The 23,073-nt window shown below is 39.3% G+C and overlaps 1 protein-coding gene across 5 annotated transcripts in view; it reads left to right on the plus strand.

Annotated features, from left to right (window-relative positions):
* TRPM2 (transient receptor potential cation channel subfamily M member 2) overlaps positions 1-23,073 on the plus strand; it is a 211,715-nt gene that overhangs the window by 20,621 nt on the left and 168,021 nt on the right. For 4 of the 5 annotated variants that reach the window (XR_016311706.1, XM_089670093.1, XM_089670113.1 and 1 more), the window contains exons 2-5: positions 556-749; positions 7,481-7,566; positions 21,843-22,017; positions 22,516-22,699. Coding sequence is in view for 4 of the 5 variants with exons in the window: in XM_089670093.1 (XP_089526219.1) it covers positions 597-749; positions 7,481-7,566; positions 21,843-22,017; positions 22,516-22,699 (598 nt within the window). In the remaining variant the exon portion in view is untranslated. Of the gene's footprint in view, positions 1-555; positions 750-7,480; positions 7,567-21,842; positions 22,018-22,515; positions 22,700-23,073 lie in introns of those variants that run through there. The other variant, XM_089670119.1, reaches the window with a different exon arrangement.

The raw sequence follows: 23,073 nt of genomic DNA on the forward strand, positions 1-23,073 counted from the left end.
GCTTTAAATAGCCTACCTGCACACAACTGTGTGGGACTCCTGTGCCTCTCATGTGGGTAAAGACAGCCTTTTGCACGGGTGTAGGCAAGAGGACATTTGTGTGAATGAGGCCTTAATAGTATTAATAAAATACACTTGAGGTTATTACTACATAGAAATATGCATAAAATGGACAGGTCCACCCTAGTTTGTATATTTAGCATTGGTAAAATGAAAATATAGGGGTTGTGGTTTAGGCCTTGCTCACACAAGAGCTGATTGCAGAAGTACATCCTGTGCTTGCGTGACATTGAGTCAGGTTCCAACAGGTTGGTGCTATGAAAGTCAATGGGCCTACCTTGCCTTTGACAGCACAATGAAGCTTGAAGATAAGTGCATGCTTCAATGAGTGCTACTATGTATTGAGTTGTTCCATTCATACCTTTTCACCTTGAACTGAGCAGACATCTGGAACTCGTGCTGTACATCAGCTTGCAAAACTTATGTGAACAAGGTCCATGTCAAACTGATGGCTAAAATTGAAGCATACAGTTTTGTTTTTCTTTATTTCCTCAGATGTGAAACCCAGCACATAAAATTTGAAAAGGAGAAAAAACATGATGTCATCTACAGAGGGTAACATTAGCCAGGATGAAGATAGCTGTATCTCACAGACTAGAAGCACATCACTTCTGGTATCCAACCTAAAGCATTTAAATTATATCAGACGTAAGAAAAGGACTAATTATACACCTTTTGATGGAGAAAAGGTATTTTAGTTTTCATCTGTATGCCTGATTACCTTGTATGTGTTAAATGAATATGCATACATGGCATGACGATATTGAGCACACTTTTTGTAAAAATTTTAATACTTGGCTGCATTCTAAAGAGCGTCTGTCACCAGATCTCACTTTGTAAATTAAAATTTTGCGGCAGTAGAAGATTGCATGTTTCCCAGCTTTAAAAAAAAAAAAACACACCTTTTTTCCATTTTGTAACCTGTATGACTTTATTAGGAATCTGACTGCTTCCTGAAAGTGTGAATCTTTGTCTGTCGGGCCATGCCCTGCCTGCCTGCTGCTACAGAGACAGACCGCAGAAGCCTGAATAGCAAACATTAGGTTTTCACGCAAATTTGCCAATTTGTTTCCTATGCACTCATAAAGTAAACAAATATATGGCTAGTTGGTGCAAAATCATTCACAAAAGAGCACAAAATTGTAAACAAACCAACAGCTGATTGTGTTAGCATGTTATTTAACCTCCCTGGCGGTATTCCCGAGTGTAGCTCGGGGTAAAGTTTCAGTACCACAAGCGGTATCCCCGAGCTACACTCGGGCTTACCATGCGGCGCTGCTCCGGCATCTGTTCTTCACTTACCTTGTCCTGCGCTCCCACAATGTCCCTCCTGCAGTGTCCCCGGCAATGTTCTCCGGCGGATGCCGGCATCTGTCTTCAGGGTTCCGTCCCCTGCGACGTCGAGACGTACGGGGACGGAATGGCGGGAAATTTGAAAATGACAAAAAGTGACATTCACTAAAATCACTAAAATCACATAGTATAACATTACTGTATCAAAGCATTTCACATACATTTTGTCCCTAGTGCTTTGTCCTGTGCCCTGCCTGCATATTTACTGTTCTTTCTGCCTGGAAACTGAGAAATGTCCATGGCGTCCAAAAAGCGTCCCTTTTAGTCAAAAGCGGTTTTAGACCAGCTAGAGAACAGCAATAGTAAATCAGAACTACTTGCAGAATTGAGTGATAATGATTCGTGGGGGAAATTCGTGATCAGACACTGAAAACGAGTTTGCGACTTTGCTCAGTGATGTGCGAACTTGGCACTATATTTCAAATTTCAGTGTTTTTGGTTTGATTATATTATTGAATAAAATGTATTATTATTATATTATTATTTTTTATGAATATTTATTAAATTATAATTTATGATTTCGTGTTTCAAGTTTTATTCTACCCAGGATGTTTACTAGACTCTTGTTCGGACAGATTTCAGTGAGTTATTCCTAAAAATTACAGGCCTACAATAAAAAAAATACATATTTCCATGCAAAAAAAGTACCACTTTAAGCTCAGAAATGTGGACATAATCAGACCACTAGGGAGGTTAAAGAACAATATGTGCAACAACCATGCTTATAATGTATAACGTACTGTTTTTATTTTGTAAAGTGCTGAGCAAACTGTTGGCGCTATTTAAATCCTGTATAATAATAATAATAATACTGCAACAGCTTTCCAGCTGGCTATGGGCACAACTACATCCAAAGTATTAAACACTGCTGAAAATACAGATGCAGCTCAGACATACAGCAAAATAGTCCTTGAAAACCAAAAAAGCCAGAAAGCATAAATGGCTACTAATAGTCTTTGATCCTCATTTTTGTAATCTGACGAACCAGAACTACCAGTCCTGGACATTTAATATGAGGATGCCGCTGATAAGAGAGGGTACATGAAAGTAGACAAGAGCCCAGGTCAAACCTACCTACAGATCATTAAATAAATACAGATCAAGTAGAACTATATCCCTTAGCATACATGATGAACAAACTGTGCACATATGTGTAGCACCGCTAGACAGTAGGTACATTTAGTTATTTTTGGCTCCTCTGTAACCATTGGAGCAGCTATTAAATCCTTTGGGCTGTTCTTAGTTTCGCAGAGTGCGAAAGTTTGATTGCTCCTTCCTGCATTCTGGAGGCTTTCAGAACGTAGTGGACAGAGAGAGGCAAATGGGCCGCTTGAATATTTAGTGTGCTTCAGCCAATCCATAGGGAAGTGTGCTCAGTAAATGGCAAGTAAGAAAATAAATAGTATGGGGTCTGGAGCATCTCTGTCTCTTGTCCTGCTTAAAAAAGTTCCACAGCCCTCCCACATGGAAGAAAAATATATATGAAATATATTTTTAAAATATTCTGCCCAAATATATTGACATATATTTGAAATGCTACAATTTCGGCCATATTCAATATATTTCAAAATATATTTCTGTAATATATATACTGGACGTTGAAATGCATTTTTATTTCAAAATATATGAAAAATATTTTCAAAAATACAATCAAATATACTGTGTCTTTAAAAATAAAAATCTACATTTTTGGAATGCATTTAAAAATATATGTAAAAATATATGAAAAAATGACTTTTTGATATGTTACAAAAAATATGAAGAATACATTCTAAAAAAATATATATTTTTTAACATATATTTTTACATATATTTGTAAATGCATTCCAAAAATGTAGATTTGTATTTTTAAAGACATACAATATATTTTAAATGTATTTTTAAAAATATTTTTCATATATTTTGTAATATATTTATTGAAATATATTGAATATGGCCAAAATTGTAGCATTTCAAATATATGTCAATATACCATATTTTTCCCTCCATAAGACACACCTGACCATAAGACGCACTTAGGTTTTAGAGGTGGAAAACAAGAAAAAAAATATTCTGAACCAATGGACTGCAGACATAGTACAGGAAATAACCAGAGACTGCAGACATAGTACAGGAGATGACCAGAGACTGCGGACACAGTACAGGAGATGACCAGAGACTGCGGACGTACTGCAGGAGATGACCAGAGACTGCAGACATACTGCAGAAGATGATCAGAGACTGCGGACGTTCGGCAGGAGATGACCAGAGACTGCGGACACAGTACAGGAGATGACCAGAGACTGTGGACAGTATAGCGGATGACCAAGAGACTGCGGACACCGTACAGGGGACGACCAGAGACTGCGGACACAGTACAGGAGATGACCAGAGACTGCGGACACAGTACAGGAGATGACCAGAGACTGCGGACACAGTACAGGAGATGACCAGAGACTGCGGACACAGTACAGGAGATGACCAGAGACTGCGGACACAGTACAGGAGATGACCAGAGACTGCGGACACAGTACAGGAGATCAAAAAGTAAAAATAAAGTGAGCGCTAGATAGAAAAGCTGCTATGCGCCAATAAGTACCAAAAGACTTAAAAAGACATATAAAAGAGAAGGGCGCAGCGCTAAAACACAATATAATTAAACCATATACATATAAAATGGTGACAAAGTGCAAAAAACTGTGCATAAGAATGGTGATAGTCCTTTAAACATCATAAATGGTGACTGGCAAAACGAGTGTCTTCCGGTGATCAGAATGACTGAATCATGCACTCACCAGATGCATAATTCAAATATGCATATAGATGGTATCCCGATATCCATACGCAGTTGTCTCATAAACGGATTTGGTCATCATCTAAGCGCAGCAGTCCATCCAAAGGATCCTCCAAAGGATATAAAAGAGAAGGGCGCAGCGCACAGCTCTCACACTGCACAGCAACACATGACCACAAGCCTCCGATATGGGAGGCTTGTGGTCATGTGTTGCTGTGCAGTGTGAGAGCTGTGCGCTGCGCCCTTCTCTTTTATATCCTTTGGAGGATCCTTTGGATGGACTGCTGCGCTTAGATGATGACCAAATCCGTTTATGAGACAACTGCGTATGGATATCGGGATACCATCTATATGCATATTTGAATTATGCATCTGGTGAGTGCATGATTCAGTCATTCTGATCACCGGAAGACACTCGTTTTGCCAGTCACCATTTATGATGTTTAAAGGACTATCACCATTCTTATGCACAGTTTTTTGCACTTTGTCACCATTTTATATGTATATGGTTTAATTATATTGTGTTTTAGCGCTGCGCCCTTCTCTTTTACAGTACAGGAGATGACCAGAGACTGCGGACACAGTACAGGAGATGACCAGAGACTGCGGACACAGTACAGGAGATGACCAGAGACTGCGGACACAGTACAGGAGATGACCAGAGACTGCGGACACAGTACAGGAGATGACCAAGAGACTGCGGACAGTACAGGAGATGACCAAGAGACTGCGGACAGTGCGGAGGATGACCAGAGACTGCAGACAGTACAGGAGATGACCAGATACTGCGGAACATGGTGCAGGGGATGACCAGAGACTGCGGACAGTAAAAGAGATGACCAGAGACTGCAGACAGTACAGGGAATGACTAAGAGACTGCGGACCTTAGGGGAGGGAGGGGGAGCGGGTACCTGAATTTGACAGGTATCCGCTTCCACTTCCGCGGAGTTGTCCTTCCTTTGACAGCCGGGTGCCCACTGCGCATTCGCGAGAAGCGCTGCACTTTGTGATTGGTCCGGCGTCTTCTGGGACTTGTCATGTCCCAGAAGATGCCGTACTATTCACAAAGCACAGCGCTTCTCGCGCATGCTCACTGGGCACCCGGCTGTCACAGCTGAGAGCCCACACTAAAGATGCCGATGATTCCTTTTAACCCTTGCCAGAAAGTCTGTTTAGGAAAGCCTAGCCTAGACAAGAGTGTCCTCCTGTTACAAGTGCATTTATTGGAGTATCCCATAACACCTCAATCCCCCTCCTGTTAAGTTCTACCAGCAAGAAATCTTGAAAAGTCATACCCTAGATCACAGGTGTCAAACAAAAGGTCCATGGGCCAAATCTGGAACTCCAGGAAATTTCATGTGGCCCTTGCACCTCTTCTGCAGCTGCCCCCTTGTCTCTGCCCCCAACGTTTCTCAACAGTTGGCAGCAGAAATGAGAGTAGAACTCCTCCAAATTCTGTACCTTTCAGTGAAGCTGCAGCACAACCTCAACTCTGCTTCCCCTGGTCTCAGCATTAAGCAGACTCTGGTAACTGACTCCACTCCTTCTCTGGTCCTCCTCCAGACCTTGCACTTTCTGCTTTCCAGCTCTGCCTCTAAAGGGGGTGCACAGTGATGTTATAGAGGGTGTGTAATTCTTGACATCTGATGTAATGGTGGGTGGGGTGCTCTGGACATCTAGTCTTACAGAGACAACCGGCACATAATGTTGATACGGCCCGCAATGAGATGAAGATTAACACCCCTGCCCTAGACTGTTTAGTGGAGCTAGAGTGAATGGGCTATTGCCTGTGTGAACAGTGGCCTTTGCACTGTTTTGGGAAGAACCAGTTAAATCCAGTGGCTCCTTTGAAGATAGTGCTACACATGCAAGTGTGGAACTGCAAAAAATTGTGGGAAGAGCTACAGAATGTACATGAGAGAGTCATATTATACAAAGCTAATAAAAATCCAGTACATGCAGGAGTATCAGGTGTACCTTTATAAATAGTGGAATGCCTGTAAGCTATAGGAAAATACACTAAAAGACTTTCATATAGCAACACTGCCACTCAGTGGTCTCCAAGACAGCTATGGTAAGAATGCCACCTGATGCTGTTTGCTGGGGACCTTCCCAGTTTTGAGGGGTCTGTTCCCCTGAAACAGGTGTCTCTAGCATCCCAGCAAACAACAGTAAATAATGCAAAATGCATGTACCCACTTGCAAGGCCCTTTCAATGTCATTGCAATCTGGCCTAACCCACAATTCAATGCAGTGCACCACTATATGTGCCATATTTTTTATGTTTATCGCCCCCAAGTGTTGCAGGGTGTGTTAAAAATGGAGGTGTGACTTTTGGGTGTGATTACAAATGGAGAGGTGATTTGTGAGTGTGGTTTAAAAGTGGACATGGTCAGTAGGTTTCCCTGGAATTCATTCTAACATTCTGGTAACTTTAAGCTATGAGATATTTGTTACAGCACCTGATTCTACCCAGATGATCAGCTTGCCCTGGAATATGTCAATGGCAAGCTTGTTAATTAATAAATGCAAAAATCTAAAGTGCAAACAATAAAAAAAATAATAACCTGTAGTAAGAACCAATGACTGCAATAATAACACCTAATATGTAATTTCTATACCTCTAGTCTTGCTTCCTCCAAGACAGTAACTGAAGGCAACTTTTCCCAACAGGGACACAGAGAGAAAGCAAAAAAAAGTGAAAGGAGTTTTTACCTCCCAACTCTTAAATTTAAAAAAACTTTGGCTTTATATGTACTATGCATTTAAGGAAATTTTATTTTTGCATTTCTGTATATGTTTGTAGTTAGGATGACAAACCTTAAAGAGCCCCTCAACAGCCCTGCACATGGTTACCCACCTTTTACCCATTACTATTTGTCCAAACTTGTAATGGATGGCCTAAGTTTAGAATAGTAAGGTGGGGGAGGGCAGGGGGTCTGTGGCCAAGCATGACTTGGAGATTGTAATTACTATTCCCATACTAGTGCTACCTGGGAATTGGGCCACCAGGAAGCCCTTCAAGGTATGTCACCTTATATATAGATTTCTTTATGTTCCTGCATAAAATAAAAAAAGTACTTAAAATCAGTATTTATATGAGAAAACAAAATATTTACCACAATTCGAGTTAAGCAAATTACTATACAACTATATATATATATATATACTGTATATATATATATATATATATATATATATATATATATATATATTCAAAACCAGTATTTATATAAGCAAACAAAATAACATAGATTGTGTTAAGCACATTGGAGTAATACTTATTTATTGCAGGGAAATATATGCTCCTGGATTTCAGAAAAAATTAAAAAGAAAGAATGCACATATTATGTGGAAAATTTAAAAACTGCTGACCCAGGGTAAGTTTTTATGTACTGCATTATATAGAGTTTTAGGGCCATTGTACACCACAATCCTGCATTCCTTAAGTCTGTAAACAGGAAAGAGATCTACAGCAGACCCCCATCGCAGCTTACCTTTAAAGGGACCTCTAGAGGTGACATCCTACTGCCAATACCCACGGAAGAGGTTATCCATCCCAGGCTGCATCCTTTCCAGGACAGAGGGGACCTCTGGTTTATTGAGGATATAATTGCACATGTAAATTGCGCATCTGGTGAGTGTGCAATTTTACTATTCTCCTGCACATCTCCGGATTATATGATTCACTGGGATTATCAGAGTCACCTATCCTATATAATTTCCTGCACCTTTACTGAATATTTGTTCATTTATTCTTTTTAGTGCATGTTCTGATTGGACATTGAATATATATTGTTTTTACTTTATGTTTTAAAGGCTTTACTAGTAATGTTTATCACGAATTTTCAGCCTCAGGCATTTATATTTATATTTTTGTCTTTACTTGGATTTAGAGTTTTATATAATTTTAGCGCTGCACTATGTGTTTTACATTTGATTTGGACAGTTTTAATGGATTCCTTTTTAGTGTACAAGCTGCTCCATCTTTAAGCACTCGCTGAGTCGCATCTTTTATTATAAAGTGAGACTGCTTTCATCCCCTTTAAGGAACTTTTGCACAATATTTTTATTATTGGGGTTCACGTTGGAGCACTTTATTTATTGTTTATGTTTGTATATATATGAATTATTTATCATTTTTATTGCTAATTTATGTTACTTTTATGAATTTATTGGATAATTTACACCTGTCATTCATTTATGGTATTTATGTCACTGCAATTGATTTATATATTAGCGCAACACCTGTTATTTATATGTATGTTGAAGAGAGAAGATATCCTCATTTAGTGTTAACTGCTTTGTGTATTTAATGCAATTTGCATGGTTTAATTTTTTTATTTTATCCTTTAAGGATGCTAGAAGGGTGGTTGTAAAAATTGATGTAAACTGAACTGAAACCTGTAAAACCATCCCTTTTTTTCTTTGAAAAAATGTGACTGAACAAATCACACCTGTGTGAAAAGGGTCTTAAGTATCTGCCTTTTTGTTGTTTCCCTGTCTTCTGTCAAAATCATTAACTCCCATGTAAGGGCTCAAGAGACAGCACCCATCATAATATAAATTTACATCTATCCTTGTATCAGTGAAATCCTTGGATAAATCTAAAACATATTCCCAAGTAGAGCAAAACTACAATATTAGATTCCTATCAGAATTTGCTCAAATTGCTGCCTCATTTCCCTTATCAACAATGATCTTGAATTATGAACTAAAATTTTAGCTAATAGGATTAATATTTTCATTCCACAATATATACAGTACATCCAGATCAGGATGTTTTTGCTCCTAGGCACCAAGCATCTGACCAAACCAGGCATGTATTCAACTTCATTTCTATTACTTAATAAAATTGTTATAATGAAACCGATTGACAAGGCTTTTATACCTCGATCTCCAGCCGGCGGGAGCTCCAGGCAACATTATAAAGAAAAAAGAAAACATACATTCTACACACAATTATCTTCCCTCTCTTATCCTCTACTTACTTAAATGCTCCTCATGTGTTACTTAATACAATTAACCATCTTGTTGGGGTCTGGTCTGTAAGGAGGCTGTACATGAGGTGCAGGCTCAATAATTCAACACCTCTTCTATCTGCTGAAAGTTCTATTTTTATTATCTTATTATCTTAACTTGTGAAGTGTTATTTTATTGCTTTATTGAAGCTAGTGTTATTCCTTAAGGGGTGATAGTCCTGTGTGGTAACTTGTTACATTGATTCATGAGGGACAATGAAATAACACTGACAGTGATATACAGTTGTGTTCAAAATAATAGCAGTCAGACATCACTAACCTGACCAATCACTGTTTTTGATAGAAATGATTTTTCTAATGGCAAATAATTTACTAGCAGGTATAGTAGAGTAATAGAAATCCAACAGACCCAACAGTCATGACATGCATGCTACTGATTCTGTGTAATTGAATCACTAATTGAAAGGGGCATGTTCAAAATAATAGCAGTGTGGAGTTCTATTAGTGAGGTCATTCATTCTTTGAAAAACAGGTGGCAATTATTGCCCTTATTTAAGGAAGGAAGGCAGCAAATGTTGTGCATGCTGGTTACAGTGCATTTCTCTCTGCAATTCTGAGGAAAATGAGTCGTTCCAGACATTGTTCAGAAGAACAGCGTACCTTGATTAAAAAGTTGATTGGAGAGGGAAAAACATATAAAGAAGTGCAGAAAATGATAGGCTGCTCAGCTAAAATGAACGCAAATGCTTCAAAATGGCAACCAAAACCTGAAAGACGTGGAAGAAAGCGAAAAACTACCATTCGAATAGATAGAAGAATAGCCAAAATGGCAAGGACTCAGCCAACAATCAGCTCCAGGAAGATCAAAGAAGGTCTAAAGTTACCTGTGAGTACTGTTACAATTAAAAGACACCTATGTGAAGCCAAGCTATCTGCAAGAAGCCCCCGCAAAGTCCCACTGTTGAAAAAAAGACGTGCTGAAGAGGTTACAATTTGCCAAAGAGCACAGTGACTGGCCTAAAGAGAAATGGCGCAACATTTTGTGGACTGATGAAAGTAAGATTGTTCTTTTTGGGTCTAGTGGCAAGAGACAGTTTGTCAGACGACTCCCAAACACTGAATTCAAGCCACAGTACACTGTGAAGACAGTGAAGCATGGTTGCACAAGCATCATGATATGGGGATGTTTCTCATACTACGGTGTTGGGCCTATTTATCGCATACCAGGGATCATGGATCAGTTTGAATACATCAGAATACTTGAAGAGGTCATGCTGCCTTATGCTGAAGAGGAAATGCCCTTGAAATGGGTGTTCCAACAAGACAACGACCCCAAACACAATAGTAAACCTGCAACTTCTTGGTTCCAGACCAACAAGATTGACGTTATGGAGTGGCCAGCCCAATCCCCGGATCTTAATCCAATAGAAAACTTGTGGGGTGACATCAAAAATGCAGTTTCTGAGGCAAAACCAAGAAATAGAGAAGAACTGTGGAATGTAGTCCAATCATCCTGGGCTGGAATACCTGTTCACAGGTGCCAGAAGTTGGTTGACTCCATGCAACACAGATGTACAGCAGTTCTCAGAAACAGTGCTTATACAACTAAATATTCATTAAGTGATTCAAAGGAAAAAAAAAATCTTCGAACATTTTTCAGTTTATATAGTGAATGTTTGAGTTTGTAAAGAGGAATACAAACATTGCTATTTTTAGAACAGTCTAATATTCACTTTTCTTCAATTTTTTTAGAGGAACAATACAAATTTGATATATTTTTCTTCATGTTTTGATTTGGAATAGAATGTGTAGTGTTCCCAATGCATTTGTGTGTATGGAAATAAAAGCTATTAGAAGGATTTTGAGCTTTATTCACTTTTTTCAACACACTGCTATTATTTTGAACACAACTGTATATCAGGAGCGGACTGACAACTCATGGGGTCCCCGGAGCAATAGGGGACCATGGGGCCCCTGTGTCCTTGCCCAAACTCAAAAAACCCTATGAAAAAGGTACCAGGGGCATCTCATCGGGCCCGCTACTGACCCCAGGCCCTCGGGCAGTGCCCGAGTTTCCAAATGGTCAGTCCGCCCCTGCTGTATATATATCGTTCAAGTTGTGTTTTACCAATGCTTACAAATAGGCTTAATAGAGAAGTTATTTTTTGTGTGAATTGAAGTTGAAATGATATGAGGTATTAAGGAGATTGGTCGAAAAACATACAACCATGAGCATGTGAAAGTATAAAAAACTGTGAATACTGATTATGAAAGGACCCTAATTGAATGCTTAAACAACTGAAATGAAGTTTAGTCAGGTATTATTATGATTATGGGGTAAAAATGACTTTAATGTAATTTAACTACTTGCTATCCAGCCGCTGTATAAAAACGCTGTATTTAAGCCGCTGTATATAAAATGGCGCCCACCATTTTGGACTGTGCGCGCTCCCTGGGAGCGCACAGCACCGCAATCCAGTGCACATGCAGAGTAGTAAGCAAGGTGTCACTTCTGACATCATTGCTTACTACGTGTGAAATCTGTGAATGATCACAGAGGTCACATAGTACAAGGCTATTCACAACAGCCTTGTACCATGTGACAAGCTGTGACCAATCACAGCTCACACAGCAGTTCTCAATGGCTGCAGGAATGCAGCCAGAGAGAATGAGAAATTATTGCTTTTATAGCATTTATAAGTGTAAAAGCAATCAGTGTAAAATAAAAAAAATAAAAATCTTCATCACCCCACACAAGTAGTACAGTGTCACCATGGTGACAATGTACTGCTAGGGTGACAGTATGTAGAAGAAAATAATAATATAAAACTGTAAAAAAATTTTTTTATATTTTTGGTTATAAACTAAATTGGGTTCTTTTTTTTACTAAAAAGATGACTGAATAAATTTTGGCTAAGATTTATGATGAAATATTATTTATTTGAAATTTTATCAGAAAAACACCTTTTCAAAATTTTTGGACTTTCATTTAACCAATTCAATACCGGGAAATTTTACACCTTCCTGCCCAGGCCATTTTTCAGGTTTCAGCACTCTCACACTTTGAATGACAATTGCGCGGTCATACAACATTGTACCCAAACTAAAATTTATCATTTTCTTCACACAACTAGAGCTTTCTTTTGGTGGTATTTAATCACCGCCTGGGTTTTTATTTTTTGCTTAATTAACAAAAAAAGACCAAAAATTTTGAAAAAAAACACATTTTTCTTTGTTTCTGTTATAAAAGTTTACAAATAAATAACTGTTCTTCATAAATTTAGGCCAAGATGTATTCTGCTACATGTCTTTGGTGAAAATAACCAAAATTAGGATGTATTATTTAGTTTGTAGGAAAGTTATAGAGTTCACAAACTATGGTATAGATCTGAAAATTGATCAATCCTGAAGTACTGACAGCCAATCTAATTTCTTGAGGTCCAAGAATGTCAGAACAGTACAGATATCCCCCAAATGACCCCTTTTTGTAAAGTAGACAGTCCGACGTACTTCATAAGAGGCATGGCGAGTTTTTTGAAGTTGTATTTTTTTTGTCATTTTTCAGAAAATGAAAAAATTTAAAAAATTATTTTCACTATTTTTTTTTTACATACTGTCACCAGTGCAGTACAGCATCATCATATAACTGGCATGGCAGTGAACAGGGACACTGACTGGTGACAGTATGAAAAAAAAATATATATATATTATTTTTTTATTATTATTATTTTTAATTTTTTATTACATTTTTTAAGATTTTTTTTTTCATATTTTACTATGACCAAAGTAGTACAATGTTACCATAGTAACATTATACTACTTTGAGGAAGTGATCAGTATTTTTTTTTTTTTACACAATTTGCTTATAGCAAATAATTACTTTGCTATAAGCAAGCATTTACCTGAATGACATTGATTCATTCAGGTTTTTTTTTTTTGTGCTTAGCTGTGATTTGGCCATAGCTAATCACATGACATGTGCATGTGACCTGCTGTGACCATTCACAGCTAGGCACTAGTATACAGTGGATGGCATGAATGAAGCCATCCATTGTATACAACTGTCATGTGACCTGCTGTGATTGGTCACAGCAGGTCACATGGTACCAGAAACGGGGGCCGGTGCTCAGATCTGTCATCAGCCGTGTCCGAGGTACACGGCCGGTGACAGATCACGCCACTGTGCGGCTCTGCAACTGCGCGGCTCTGAAACTGCGCGAACTGCACATGTGCGGGAGGACGCCAAATTGGGTACACCCCGGAAAGCTAAACCATTTTTGCGGCCGCCAAACGGCTATAGGCCGGGCGGCTAATGGTTAAGTTGCATTACTGAAATAAATGAACTTTTGCACGATATTCTAATTTTTCGAGTTTCACCTGTACATGTATGATGTGATTAAACACTTCTTTTGTTCACCGTAAGAGTGTGGTCTGACTGAATTCCACAATGCCGTCAATTATTTTTCAATGGTTGGTTTCAAAAATTAAATGTATAATGATTAATGATAATCTATAAGCCATTTTAAATGATTAAACAGATGATTTCCGAAAGGTCTAGTGTCCATAGCCACTGTACAGTCACTCAAGCATCACGTTTGAATGTTTTTAGCTCATGATGCATACCCCACAATCCATCACAAGTTCTTTTTTATCGTCTTCATTTCTCCTTCTACTAAATATTTGTGATAAGACTACAGAAGTTTGACACATCAAGTGCATGCTTTTGTCTGTGTATTTACTTGAAATTGAATCTATGACTCAGAATATTAAAAAGACATGGGGGGTGGGAGCTGGGCAGTGTCCTGAGGAACATGTCTTAAGACAAAACATTTTTAAAAATCCATTTGGTGAGGAGCAGCAATTTAATAAAGCTTTTATTGAAACCTTAAAACATGAATTTCTTTAAATGACATGCAGGGGGTTGCCTTGAATCTGCCTGGGAAGTGGTGCATCTGTACAGTGATTATTTCCTACTACAGCAAAGCCAAGACTGACAAAAAAAAGGTTTTTTTCTCCCATGTGCAGAACCTACAGACAAGAAAAATTCAACCAAACCGGCAGCTTAGCGCCAGTCTCAGTTTGCCTCAAAAGTATTACATCCAGATTTTTTTTGACTAAGCTGTTCAAGGAAATTGAGTTGGGGCACATGGCTGCTCCGTTTTGGACTCTCCATTGTGCGGTTTGGTTTCTCCTTTGGGTATCATTCCCAAGAGAGAACCTAACAAATTCTGCCTGATTCACCATCTATCTTAGCAAAAGGGTGGGTCGGTTAACTAAACCAGTGACCTTGAGTTTTATTCAGTTTCGTATACTTCCTTTGGCTGTTATGGATGGGGGGGCCCTCTTAGCGAAAACAGATATTGGATCCACCTTTGTTACCTGTGCATTATAGAGGTGCCAATTTCAAAGTTTCTATTTTGTTGACTGTTGGTTTTCTCCTCGGTGTGGGAGGAATGGTTCAGTTTGGTAGGTGGAGTAGGCAGTGAATTCTCTGAGGAGGATAAAAATTTTCTAGTACTTTATTTTATAGGATGCAATGTTGAGGACTAGGTATTTGTGTCTTCCAAGAACCAAAGGTTAGCTGGATTGGCCTTTTAATTTAAGCTGTTCGGTATCTGGATCATACCAAGGATTTCTTGGTTAGGCAAGCCATGCAGCGATATAGAAGAGGTTAGTGATCCTTGGGTAGGCGTTGACCAGTATCACACGCTCTGCTGTGTTCCCTATCACAGATGTTACCAAATGTTCATCATTGTGTGAGGTGGCATTGTTTCAGGTAGTGTTCATGTTACATAGGTAGTCTGGCTGAAAAAAGACAGAAGTTCATCCAGTTCAACCATTAAAAAAAAAAAAAAGTTATAATCCAACACCCACAGTTGATCCAAAGGAAGGCAAAAAAAACCAGCAAAGTATGATCCAATTTGCTCCTGCAGAGGAAAAAATTCCTTCCTGATCCGCCGAGAAGGCAGTCGGATATTCCCTGGATCAACTTTACCTATAAATGTTAGTATCCAGTTATATTCTGTGTAGAATCCAGGCCTTTTTTAACCGCCTCCCACCCGCCATATAAGGAAATGATGGACCGAAGGCTGTTCTCTCGTTCTAGGAGGACGTCATATGATGTCCTCCCACTGTAACCACGCTGTGTGGAGCGTGGCGATCGGTGGTGCGCTGTGTCCCTGAGACACAGCAGATCACCGATCAATGGAAAGAGCCATTGATGTTGTTGCATCCGTCATGTGATGGACTGTGTCCAATCACAGCTGATCACATTTGATAAGGAAATGCCGGTTATCTGCATTTCTCTCTTTACGAGCTGTCACGCTGACAGCTCATGAGGAGAGGATACCTGGTAATCGGCATTCCTCAGAGGGGACATGTACACTGATCATCAGGGCACTGATGATCAGTGTGCCCTGATGATCAGTGTAGCCCCAGCAGTGCCACCTGCCAGTGCCCATCAATGCCACATATCCGTGCCTACCAGTGCACATCAATGCCACATATCAGTCCCCATCTGAGCTGCCTTTCAGTGCCACCTATCAGTGCCAGTCAGTGCCATCTATCAGTGCCAGTCAGTGCCACCTATCAGTGCCATATGAGTGCTGCCTTTCAGTGCCCATCAGTGATGCCTGTCAATGCCCATCAGTGCCTCCTATCAGTGCCCATCAGTGCAGCCTATCAGTGCCCATCACTGCAACCTCATTAGCGCACATCAGTGAAGGAGAAAAATCACTTATTTACAAAATTTTATAACGGAAACTAAGAAAAAACTTTTTTCAAAAAAATGTTCAGTTGTTTTTGGTTTGTTTAGCAAAAAAAACAGAGGTTATTAAATACCACCAAAAGAAACTCTATCTGTCTCAAAAAATTATAAAAATTTAATATGGGTACAGTGTTGCATGACTGCGCAATTGTCATTGAAAGTGCAACAGCGCTGAAAGCTGAAAATTGGCCTGGGCAGGAAGGGGGTATAGGTGACCTGGTTAAAACAATCCACTGAGCAAGCCAGAATCAATTCTTGGGGGAGTCTATTCCACATTTTCACAGCGCTTACTGTGAAGAAACCTTTCCGTATTTGGAGATTAAATTTATTTTCCTCCAGACATATAGGGGTTTATTTACTAAAGCTGGAGAGTCCAAAATCAGACTCCCTTCTGCATAGAAACCAATCTGCTTCTAACCTCAGCTTGTTCAATGAAGCTTTGGCAATGAAACCTGGAAGCTGATTGGTTTCTATGCAGAAGGGAGTCTGATTTTGGACTCTCCAGCTTTAGTAAATAAACCCCATAGAGTGTATAGAATGCCCCCTTGTCCTCTGTGATGACCTCAGGGTGAATAGCTCTACACCGAGTTCACTATATGAACCACTGATATATTTATACATGTTGATCATATCCCCCCTTAATCTCCTCTTCTTTAATCTTTCCTCATAGTGGAGCTCCCCCATGCCTCTTATCAGTCTGGTTGCCCTTCTCTGTACTTTCTCCAGTTCCCCAATGTTCTTTTTGTGAATTGGTGCCCAAAACTGAACTGCATATTCCAGCTGAGGTATTACTAATGATTTGTACAGGGGTACAATGATATCTCTCTTTCTAGAGTCTATACCTCTTTTAATACAAGAGAGGATTTTGCTTTCTTTAGAACCAGCAGCTTGGCATTGCATGCCATTGTTAAGCTTGTGATCTACCAGAACTCCCAGATCTTTCTCCACCATTGATTCCCCCAGTTGTACCCCCCCCCCCTAGTATGTATGATGCATGCATATTCTTAGCCCCCAGGTGCATAACCTTACATTTATCAACATTAAACCTCATTTGCCACATAGTTGCCCAAATAAACAGTGCATTGAGGTTGGCTTGTAAGTTGGAGATATCCTGTAAGGACGTTATTCCACTGCACAGCTTAGTGTCATCTGCAAAGGCTGAAATGGTATTTTTAATCCCAGACCCTATATTGTTTATAAATATATTAAAAAGTAAGGGTCCCAACACTGAATCTTGGGGTACATCAATGACAACCCTAGATCATGCAGAGTATGACTCATTAACCACTACTCTTTGTATACGATCTTTTAGCCAGTTTTCTATCCATTTACATACCGATTTTTCCAAGCCTGTAGAGTTTACCTTACACATTGGCCATGTCGGAAACTGTGTCAAATGCTTTTGCAAAATCCAAGTATACCATGTCCACCGCCACCCCTCTGTCCAAGGTTTTGCTCACCTCCTCATAAAAAGAAATCAGATTTGTTTGATAATTTCTCTCTTTCATGAGTCCATGCTGTCTGTTGCTTAAATGTTTTTTTTCCAGCAGGAAATCATCTATGTGGTCTTTTATTAAACTCTCCAGTATCTTCCCAAATATAGAAGTTAAACTAACAGGTCTATAATTACTTGGTAAAAATTTTGACCCCTTGTTAAATATTGGCACCACATTAGTCTTGTGCCAATCCAGTTGTACTATGCCAGTCATTAAAGAGTCCCTAAAAATTAGAAACAATGGCTTTGAAATGACAGAGCTCAATTCAATTCCACAAGGCACTGATGTTGGCTGAGAAGGCCTGGCTCGGTTTCACCACTCTAATTCATCCCAAAGGTATTCTATTGGCTTGAGGTCAGGACTCTGTGCAGGCTAGTCAAGTTCCTCCAGACCAAACTCACTCATCCATGCCTTAATGGGCCTTGCTTTGTGCACTGGTGCTCAGTCATGTTGGAACAGGAAGGGGCCATCCCCAAACAGTTACCACAAGGTTGAGAGCATGAAATTTTCCAAAACGTCTTGGTATGCTGACACTTTAAGAGTTTCCTTTGCTGGAACTAAGGGGCCAAGCCCAACCCCTGAAAAACAACCCCACACTATAATCCCCCCTCCACCAAACTTTACACTTGCCACAATGCAGTCAGGCAAGTACTGTTCTCCTGGCAACCACCAAACCCAGACACGTCCATCGGATTGCCAGACAGAGAAGTGTGATTTGTCACTCCAGAGAATACGTCTCTACTGCTCTAGAGTCTAGTGGCAGTGTGCTTTACACCACTACATCCAATGCGTTGCATTGCAGTTTGTGATGTAAGACTTCGATGCAGCTGCTCTGCCATGGAAACCCATTCCATGAAGCTCTGTATGCACTGTTGTGCTAATCAGAAGGTCACACGAAGTTTGGAGGTCTTTAGCTATATTGACTCTGTAGACAGTTGGCGACTTCTGTGCGCCTCAGCATGTGCTGACCCCACTCTTTCATTTTCCGTGGCCTACCACTTCATGGCTGAGTTGCTGTTGTTCCCAGTTGCTTCCACTTTGTTATAAAACCACTAACAGTTGACCGTGGAATATTTAGTAGCAAGGACATTTCACGGATAGACTTATTGCACACATGGCAACCTATCACGGTGCCATGCTTTAATTCACTGAGCTCCTGAGAGTGACCCATTCTTTCACAAATGTTTGTAGAAGCAGTCTGCATGCCTAGGTGCTTTATTTATACACCTGTGGCCATGGAGGTGATTGGAACACCTGGCTCCAATGATTTGGAGGGTTGTCAGTGACTTGTCACAATACTTTTGGCAATACAGTTGCAAGAAAAAGTATGTGAACCCCTTGGGATTACATGGAGTTTTGCATGAATTGGGCATAAAATGTGCTCTGAACGTCATCTAAGTCACAACAATAGAAGAACACAGTGTGCTGAACATAATACTACACAAACATTAGATGTTGCCATGGTTTAATTGCACATAACATGTAAACATTCACAGTGCAGGGAGGAAAAAGTATGTGAACCTTTGGACTTAATAACTGGTTGACCCTCCTTTGGCAGCAATAACGTCAACCAAACGTTTCCTGTAGTTGCAGATCAGACCTGCACAACGATCTGGAGTAATTTTGGACCACTCCTCTTCACAAAACTGTTTCAGTGTAGCAATATTCTTGGGATGTCTGGTGTGAATCGCTCTCTTAAGGTCATGCCACAGCATTTCAATCAGGTTGAGGGCAGGACTCTGACTGGGCCCCTCCGCAAGGTGTATTCTGTGCTGTTGCAGCCATTGTTTTGTTGAATTACTTGTATGCTTTGGGTCATTGTCCTGTTGCATCACCCATCCTCTGCTGAGCTTCAGTTGGCGGACAGATGGTCGTATGTTTTCCTGCAAAATGTCTTGATAAACTCTGGAATTCATTTTCCCATCAATGACAACAATCCGTCCAGGCCCTGAGGCAGCAAAGCAGCCTCAAACCATGATGCTCCATGTTTTACAGTGGGATGAGGTTTTGATGTTGGTGTGCTGTGCCTTTTTTTCTCCACACATAGTGTTGTGTGTTCTTCCCAAACAACTCAATCTTGGCTTCATCTGTCCACAGTATATTTTGCCAGTAGTGCTGTGGAACATCCAGGTGCTCTTTTGCAAACTTCAAACGTGCTGCAATATTCTTTTTGGACAGCAATGGCTTCCTCCGTGGTGTCCACCCATGTACTCCATTCTTGTTTAATGTTTTCCTTATTGTAGATGTGTCAACAAAAATGTTAGCATGTGCCAGAGATTTCTGTAGGTCTTTAGCTGACACTCTGGGATTCTTCTTTACCTCATGCAGCATTCTGCGCTGTGCTCTTGCAGTCAGTTTTACAGGATGACCACGCCTAGGGTGAGTAGCAACAGTGCTAAACTTTCTCCATTTGTAGACAGTCTGTCTTACCGTGGACACATGAACATCAAGGCTTTTGGAGATACTTTTGTAACCCTTTCCAGCTTCATGCAAGTCAACAATTCTTGATCGTAGGTCTTCTGAGAGCTCTTTTCTGCGAGGCATGGTTCACATCAGACAGTGCTTCTTGAAACCAGTAAACCCAAAACAGGTGTGTGTTTTTTAAGGTCAGGACAGCTGTCAGCAACACATCCGATATCATCACACTGATTGGAGTCAAGTTTGGCTCACTCCTGGCTCCAATTAGTTCTGGGAGAAGTCATTAAGCTAGGACCTCACATACTTTTTCCTCCCTGCACTGTGAATGTTTACATGTTATGTGCAATTAAACCATGGCAACATCTAATGTTTGTGTAGTATTATGTTTAGCAGACTGTGTTCTTCTATTGTTGTGACTTAGATGACGTTCAGAGCACATTTTATGCCCAATTCATGCAAAACTCCACGTAATCCCAAGGGGTTCACATACTTTTTCTTGCAACTGTATAGTGTGTGTGTGTATGCATGTATGTATGTGTACGTATGTAGGTATGTATGTATGTATGTATATATATATATATATATATATATATATATATATATATATAAATGCCTTAACTTCCTAGAGACTATCGCCATGATGACGTGCAAGAAGGATCCTTGCAGTGTACTGATAAGGTTTGTGAGATTTCGTAGAATCTTGCATGGTACTGACAAGATCTCCCTGGAAGGCACTAGTGATGTAACCTTCTTAGGATGCATGTGTCAGAGCGGGCTATGTCATTAGTGCCTCAGGAAAGCAGGAAGTGGAATTCATATACATGTAAGCAACTAAAAAAAAAATTATTTAATAAAAGACTTGTACATGTTTTGCATTGCACATGCAGTGTTGCATCCACCAGAAATTTTTAGCTTGGATGGTGTTGATCCGCTTTAAAGGGATGAAAGTTAGGGAAGAATGCAAAGAGGTTATGGAGCCTTTTAGTGTATGAAATCCTTCATATGCACATTAAATACATAGATAGATATAATGGATAGAATATATACTTTCTCTGATTTCTTGTGTAAAATCCATGAAGTGGGCCTCAGATTATTACCAGGGATATCTGTACACTGAGTTTCAGAGCATATCACTGCCCTTTTCACTCACCAAAAACCTGGTAAGAATATAACCCTTACCCTTTCCTCCAACTATGCAGATCTGGATGACTGACTGGCCAATCACTGGCTCAAGTGCTGTCATGTTGTAGAAAGTCCTTTGCCCAATTTAGGCTGCATTCACACCTGAGCATTTTGTAGCGTGAAGCTCAATGCTCCAAAACGCTCAGGGGGGAAAAAAAATCAATATTACTCTATGGAGATGGTTCACATCCCCACTCCAAGTCTCCTGAAGCAGAACGCTTGAAGCTCAAAAAAGTTTTGGCGCTACTTTTGTAGCTCAGTTTGGGCAGATGAGCATGTTTTTGGCATGTTTTTATTCCCATGGAAACTAATAGAAACGCACGATTGACACGTTTGTGTGAGTTTGTGTGCATTTTTTAGTGCGTTTTGTGCTATTTTCTGCTCAAATGAAAAAAAATTTAAATAAAAAATAGTATTAGTATATGAATAAATAAATGTAAAATAAATATAATAAATACACATATAAATAAAAAATCATGATTAATAAAGCATAAATTAATATATAAATAATTAACCTCTAACCTTAAACAAATGTAATAAATTATTATTAAGCTCTGATTTAGAACTCACACAGGAATTCTTAGGGCTCTGACTGTGGAGGGGTATGGGAAAGCTAAACATGAATATCAGCAGAATATTGCTGTTGATCAAACCTGTAACTATGAACAGAATGGGTCAAGTTAATGTTCATTTAAAAGTTAATTTTTTAAGACTTTATTTGTATAATGTAAACAATGGAAAACTAATGCAGTATAGTAAAAATATTTCACTTAGGTTTTTGATCATAATAATTTGAATAATTTTCTTTATAGAAAGCCTACATGCATGTGTGGATATTCCAAAGAACAGCACATGGACTACACGACTACACGACCACAACCTTTCCTAAGCAAAGAGACATGGAATCCTAGAGAACATATAAAGGAGATGCCCACAGATGCTTTTGGAGATATAAGCTTCACTGGCCTGAGTCCAAGATCTAGAAAGGTTTGTTTTATAGTAATTTTATAACTTACTGTAATTTGCTACATTATGAGCTCTAATATAATATAGTATAATAAAGCTTTCAGGCTGGACAGCTTGGGGTTTATTTATTAAAGCTGGAGAGTCCAAAATCAGACTCCCTTCTGCATAGAAACCAATCAGCTTCCAGGTTTCATTGCCAAAGCTTCATTGAACAAGCTGAGGTTAGACGCTGATTGGTTTCTATGCAGAAGGGAGTCTGATTTTGGACGCTCCAGCTTTAGTAAATAAACCCCCTTATGTCTTCTAACTTTGTGTCATAGAAACTGAATTTAACTTAATGAAATGCATATAAACTAACTTTATTTTATTTTTTTTTAAATTGTAATACTGATTTAGTTTTAGATATTTTAAACCTAAGTATAATGTACCTAATCATTTGTAATTAATAAAATATATGTAGTATAATAATATATGGCATGTAAGATTATAATACAGAGTCTTCCTTTTTCCTTAACCCAGAAGTATGTGAGAGTGTCTTCTGATACTCCATCCAGTGTCCTCTACCAGTTGATGACTGAGCAATGGGGTCTTGAAGTTCCCAATCTTTTAATATCAGTAACAGGTGGGGCCAAGGACTTCTGCATGAAAATGAAATTGGAAAACATTTTCCGTAGAGGTCTTGTGAAATCTGCACAAACTACAGGTGATTTTATAGCTGCTTCTGTATGCATTACCAGTTATTTAGTTGTCAGAATCAATGTAAATATTTTGGTCCCAAGAGGGAGGATGTTTACATTGATTTGATTGCTCTAACACATTAATATTTTCTTTTAATTTATGTGTGGACATCTGCCCGGCACTTCTCCCTGAAGTTTAACCTGAGAGCTACTTGTCAGAATCGAATGATACTTAATCCTACAGGAGAAAAAAACACCCCAAATGTACTCTCTACTTATTGGCATAGCAGGGAATATCTGCCATGTGAATCATAAAATTATTATTATACAGGATGTATATAGCACCAACAGTTTGCACAGCACTGTACAATGTGAGGGCAGACAGTACAGTTACAATACA

The sequence above is a fragment of the Staurois parvus genome, unplaced genomic scaffold, assembly GCF_062004578.1.
Source record: "Staurois parvus isolate SC_StPar_1 unplaced genomic scaffold, SC_StPar_1.0 ptg000011l, whole genome shotgun sequence".
Lineage (NCBI taxonomy): Eukaryota > Metazoa > Chordata > Amphibia > Anura > Ranidae > Staurois > Staurois parvus.